General features: G+C 41.5%; 1 protein-coding gene across 3 annotated transcripts in view; it reads right to left on the bottom strand.

Moving 5' to 3' along the window:
• Nucleotides 1-6602, bottom strand: part of PLAAT1 (phospholipase A and acyltransferase 1) — a 31353-nt gene that overhangs the window by 7974 nt on the left and 16777 nt on the right. For all 3 annotated transcript variants that reach the window (XM_004712347.4, XM_045287559.1, XM_045287558.1), the window contains exon 2: nt 1104-1242. In XM_004712347.4, coding sequence (XP_004712404.1) covers nt 1104-1242 — 139 coding nt within the window. The remainder of the gene's footprint in view (nt 1-1103; nt 1243-6602) is intronic.

The raw sequence follows: 6602 nt of genomic DNA on the forward strand, positions 1-6602 counted from the left end.
GTTCATGGAAGAACTGAATTAAAAGATGATGGGTTCTTTTTCATAACCATTTAGAAGGACTCTTGTAGTACATATGTATGTATGTGTGTGTGTGTGTGTGTATATATATATATATTGCAAGCTGAATATCAAATTATATACTGAATTGTTAAATATGGGGTTTCCTAGTAAAATATATAAAACCTATTTCAGAAATATGATTTCAAATGTTTTTGTCTATTATACAACACCCCACTCAACTGCTGCCTGTTTCTCCCCACGTGAATCCTAGTAGACCGTTCTCCTAGGCACAGTGGCATTCCAGTGACTGGTATGTGACCCATATCGGACCAAGTAGAGTCATTTCTAACAGCTTTCTCTCTAGTTGGGTGCCAAGGATATAAGAATGAGCACCTAAGACTCTTACAGCAATCAATTTAGTTTCTCAGAGACACATAGCCTGAGGATAAAGAGAACATATGGATGGGTGGGGGGAGCAGATAGGTGACAGTGTTCAAACCCCTAGATCCGTATCCCCGAGGTCAGCACCACCTCTACCTTTTCTGTAGTTTCCCTCAGTGAAACAATGTCTTTTCCCCTTTACTTAAGTTAATCCTACTTTGATTCTTTTGACTTAGAAGTAATGAGTCTTCAGGTAATTGATTTGTAATTGTTCCCATTTTGGTTAGGTTACAGTTCTTGTGGGTTTCCAAGACCAAGTGTTGACAGGAGTAGAAAGCCACATTGTTCTGCCAGGAAGCTGGTGGATTTGAACTGCTGACCTTGAGCAGCTCACTGCTCCCTAAGCCACAAGGACTCTTTGTCATATTAAATTTAAACAGTCATAAAAACATGTACACGATCTAGAAGCCCATGGGGCAATTCTTCTCTGTGACATTGGGTGGGTATGGGTCATAATCTATTGGGTAACACCTAACAGGTAATCGACAGCCACATGCGGAATGAACTGAAACAGACGACTTTGGATGCAGAAAGTCCTTCCCTAAATTTAGATCAGCTGGACTTACCTACTTTCTACATTTTTGGTAGTGGTTTTGTTCACAATTTCCTCTTATGATAAGGGAACTACAACGCTCCCAGGAGACACTGGACACAAGCCTTACCTACAGGTGCGAGGTTGATAACGTAGCCATCACCCAAGTACAGTGCCCAGTGCTGATAGCCAGGACGAAACACCTCGATCAAGTCCCCCAGTTTGGGCTTGCCAGGATAGGTCACACTAAAGCAATCACTCAGCGCCATCTGCAATGACAGACACAAAAAAGATCCAATGGATAAAACTTGTCAGAAGCGATTTAAAACCAAAACTCAATGGTGATTCATAGTGACCCAATAGGACATGGTAGAATCACCCTTGTGGGTTTCCAAGACTGTAACTCTTTATGGGAGTCGAAAACCCTGTCATTCTCCTGTAAAGCAGCTGCCGGCAGCCCAACTTGTAACTACTGTGCCACCAAATGTGAACGCCCCAGGGAAGCACAGTGGTTGGTATCGTATTTACTAAGATTGCGTGCCTTATTAGTGATGTGGACTCAGAACGTCACCCTCCCCTTGAAGGATTCCAACACTGGATTATGTTTGGGCAAGGTGGCACAGGTGGAAACAGAATCACCTGTTATGGCTTACTTTTCTCTAACAGCATTTCTCATCCTGAGCAATGCCAGCACCCCTTTGTTACAACAAGAAATTTATAATTCTCTTTAAATTCAGAAATTTCTGACACATAAATATACCATATTTGTAACAGAAAGAAGAAATCAAAGTAAATTTATAATAATATGCTTTATTATGCAAATGTTCAGGGTATGACTATATTAAGTGGCATTATAAAATATCTACATGTTGCATTTATTTAGCATGTGTTTTAGGGTACAAAATAGACCCCAAATCACAAATATAATTTAAGGAGAACCTTTTTTTAAGTCTTAAATGGGACAAAGACAAAAAGGCATCATCTGAATAAGGGAGACCATTAGCACGAGGTCATAATGGTGTCCCAGCGTTGGTTGAGATACAGAGCTTTAAAAAGGACTCGGGAGGGCAAAGGAACCTGTCGCGAAAAGCATGCTTGGCAGCAGGTCAATATAACATGGTTCTAGGTAGACCTGCAGATGCAGGAATGAAACAGTGATTGTGGCACATGTATTTATAGTACACAGAAATGCTTACAAGAGTGCCCAGGGCTTTCCAACCAAGGCAGTCAGGGGCATGATTCATAAGGCATGCCTCATGACTAAGACACTCAGAGTGATCTCCATTAAGGATACACCCAGGCAAACCCATCCTGGGCAGGTTGGAGAGGTAATCCATTGTCCAATGTAGTCGGCCTGAGGGCAAGATGACTCACTTTACTGGAAAATGATCAGAAGGAATTCAATGGAGGATTAAGATCTATGGAGGGACTCTGCCAGTGGATTGGGACTTTTACTGTCAACCATAGCTTTCTGCAAATGGGGTGCTCGGAATTTAAGCTCTAATACACAAGAAAAGTCAGGATACAGGAGAAAACCAGAAATCATCCATACAGCAGCACAATAAATTGAAATTATAGAGGAATGGTGGATGTTAATACACTATGAAAATCTAAACTATATGAAAGTATCTTACAAAACACAGTCTGCCATTCTAATAGCAAGAGGTCCTGTGTTCAGATGAATATGTAGCCAGATATTCAGCCATAATATGGGCTAGGGGCATTTCGTGCTTGTTCAGAACTGCGCTGTACATTTCAGCATGTCCTTGTAACTAAAACAACCACAAATGCCCCCACAGATTTGTACCAGTTCCCTGAATGTCTGTGGTAATAATTTCTTTTAGAAGAATAACAGAGTAGTCCCAAGAAGGTGGACATTAAAGATGGCCCAAATGTCAAATTTTCCCAAGCTGTTATTTGGCTCCATTTTCCCCTACATTAAGGGAATACCAGCACTTCTCCCCTTTGCTCCCTCTTGTCCCTGGATTCTGAAATTCACTATAACAACTCGCAGAAGTCCTGAAGCTTTAAAGCAATGGTTCACCTGGTTGAAGGTGCTTCTATGCCCCAAATCCAAAGTTCAGCTGTTTTCCTTGAGGATCCTCCTCACTCATAAGGCTAAGGATGCTGGTGAAACTCAGGTCCCCCAAACCAGAAGTCAGGCAGAGGTCAGCCAACTTCAGAGTCCAGAGCCAGAGCCAAAACTGTCCTAGAGTCAAAGCAGGTCTGCAGCTTGGACAAAAGCCCACTCAGGAGGCAGAGGTCACAAAAGAGAAGGCCTTCATGGAGGTGTGGCTTCCTCTTCAGCCGCCCATACCCTCAAGGAAAGGATCTGCTTCTAATACAGTGAAGACTCCAGACCAGATTCCACCTTAATCCTGACCATTCCCCTTGCAGAACCTCCTCCAAAATGGGATTCCAGCCACAGGCACAGAGGCTAGAATTTATAATCCATCACCAAGGAGATGATGGATAGAAGGACCATCTCAATATCTCACACACTGTCAGCTTCCTCACTTCCTGCTCCTAGAAATGGGGCAAGGTAGTCCACAAAACTGGCACAACTTCAAAGGTGCCAATATCCTAAGGATGCACGTGTCTGAACATTCTAAATGTGATGGATTTGGAGGAGGGTTTCTCGTTTGCTTTCCCCCGTTTGAAATCAGTACTTTACAGAGAGAACATATCCTTTTCTGATAGCACAGTCCTATGGAGACTTGCCTTTCCTATGCATGACATTTCAGTAGAGAGATTTAGAAAGAGAGAGCTATGCGGATCTATAAACAATCAAAAGCTATATCCATGTTGAATCTCTGACAACAGTGTTCTCCATAATCTCCAACTCCAATGCAGACATGTGCACTCATTTACAAAATAAACTCAAGTCTCAGAAGCAGAAACTTCCAAATTGTCCAAATTATAATGATAAGACTACTGGCTCAGGGGTTGGGAGTATAGACTTATCATTTCTCTGGCACCTTGACAGTCATTTTTACAAGAATTAATATTGGGAGGGTGTGGTTCCCAGTACCCGTGTGCCATCTGTGGAAGCTTCAATTATCACACTGTCACAGAGACATGGCCAAATGTAAGCTGTCCATCTGTTGAAAAATAGCTACTAAAAAAACTTTATGGAAATCATCATGTCTCACCACCCTCTCAAATATGTTTGATTCTTATTAGTATATCATTTGGCCATGTGGGCACTAAAAAGAAAAATAGATAATATACTGTGATGCAAACCGACACATTTCCCATGAATAGGAATCTACAAGCACACACAGCTGCCTGATAGAGTTCTGTGACCTCGCCGAGCATTCAGTAATAACTACCATTTGAACATAGAGTACTTGGTAGTGAAACTTTTTTTGTTTTCAAATCTACTACCTCAATTAACCCTACTTAATAAGAATAAAAACTCACAATTATTTCAGTTAACTAATAGGTTATCATTGTTTTTTACAGATTAAAAGCTATACTGGCAAATGTCAATTTTTGGAACATGCTCACTGAAGCCATAATGCTATAAAATGTGGAGTGAGAAAAATGACTGAATTGGGTGATGCGAACTCCTGTCTTCTGCTTGCTTGTTCTGCAAGTTAGAGGAAGTCACTTAAATTATCTAGGGCTCAGTTACCAGAGCCCTGGCTGCACAGTGGTTACAAGTTGGGCTGTGAGACTCAAGGTCTGCAGTTTGAATCCACCAGTCGCTCCACAGGAGAAAGACAGGGTACTACTTCCATAGACAGTTATGGTCTCAGACACTCACAGGGGAGTCCTATAGCATAGGGTTGCTATGAGTTAGCATCGACTCCACGGCAGTGAGTTTGGTTTAGGGTTTGGGCAGTGACTTGTGGTCCAGGTAAACCTCCCATCTTCCGTGTGAGAGATCTGGATTCAATTCCTTGCTAATGTTCCTCATGCACCACCACTACCTGACTGTCATTCGTAGCTTGTATTTGCTCTGATGCCACACACGTTTCTGCTGAGACCCAGAGAAAGATAGGCTACAAAGTAGGCATAGCGATCTACTTCAAAAAAATCAACCATTGATATCTAGGATCATAAAAAGTGTGATCCCATTGGGTATAGGATCACTAGGATTAGGGGCTGACTTGAAAGCAGAAAACAGCAAGATGGGAATAAGAATATGAGGCCAAATTATCCATCTCAAAAAGCCTTTGAAAATAACCCTTTATGGCTCGGCTCACTCCCTTGGAGATGCTCTACTGACAAGACACATTGTGCTACCCTGATAGAGCTCATGCCCTGGAAGCTGAAGGAATCATGTGGAGACCCTGGCCAGTGCTGAGATGCCTCTACCACCACTGGATCCACAAGACTTTGCATCCACTAGCCTGTGATCTTCCTGCATTCGGTGTCATCACATGTATTTCGTTAGTCTGAAGAGGACTTTATAGATTGGTATCAGACATATGGGCTAATATCAGACTTAGGGACTTGAAAAAAAAAGAAAGAAAATAACCCTTTATGAAGTGAAAGGGGTTGCAAGGACTTTGTAAACTGGCAAGAACTACACAGGCGGATGTGTGGCTTTAGTTTCTTATTTTTCACTCAACCACAATAATCCTGTAAAATATATAAAGATTCAACTGAAAAATGTTAATACATACAGCACATTTTCAGTTTCTGACATATAGTTCATGAACTAATTTATGAAAGATAAATTCACTGATTTCAAGCTTTGGAAAAACTCTGGTGGCATAATGGTTACTCATTGGGCTGCTAACTACAAAGTCTGAAGTTCAAAACCACAAGTTGCACGCCCTGAGAAAGATGGTGCTTTTTACTCCCAAAAAGAGTTACAGTCTCAGAAACACACACAGGGGCAATTCTACTCTCCTTTATAGGGTCACTATGAGTCATCATCAACTAGATGGCAATGAGTTTGGTTAGAAGATGAACGAAAGACATGAATAACTGTTCACTAAAGAAGATATACCCACCCCCCCAAAACGAAAATAGAACCCAAACTCACTGCCATCAATCATGCTGGACTCATAGTAACACTACAAGACAGAGTGGAATTCCCCTATGTTGTTCTGAGACTGTAAATCTTTACAGGAGTAGGAAGCCTCATATTTTCTCTGCAAAAGAAGACATACAGATGGAAAAAAGAAAGAAAAGAAAAAGCCCATCTGGAAAAATATCCAAAACTATCTATCATCTGAGAAATGTAAATTAACGTCAAAATAAGGTATCATTACACACTTATCAGGATGTCTGAAATAAAAATTATTGTCAACTTCTGGCAAGATAGCACACTGGCAGATATGCTTCACAGACCCTGTACAACAGGGATGTACTGACACAGACAAAGGTGATAATCCTGGAACTCTGAGTCTTGGAAGACAGGATAGAGAACTGGACTGAACACGGACGAGGAGAAGCAGCAGCACTGTCAGGGAAGTGGTGCATGGACAACATGGCCAGTGGTTCACACTCAGCAGTCACTCGAATGGAGAAAGACGAGGCTGTCCACTCCCATAAAGATTTAAAGCCTCATAAACTGAATATATCCGCTTCCCATTTGATATTTTTTGGGCCCTTATCGAAGATCATTTGTTTGTATGCTGATGATTTTGAAGAGGCAGAGGTATATCTTCTT

This window comes from Echinops telfairi, unplaced genomic scaffold (genome assembly GCF_000313985.2).
Source record: "Echinops telfairi isolate 266 unplaced genomic scaffold, ASM31398v2 ScPeMD7_17;HRSCAF=63, whole genome shotgun sequence".
In the NCBI taxonomy this organism is placed as follows: Eukaryota; Metazoa; Chordata; class Mammalia; order Afrosoricida; family Tenrecidae; genus Echinops; species Echinops telfairi.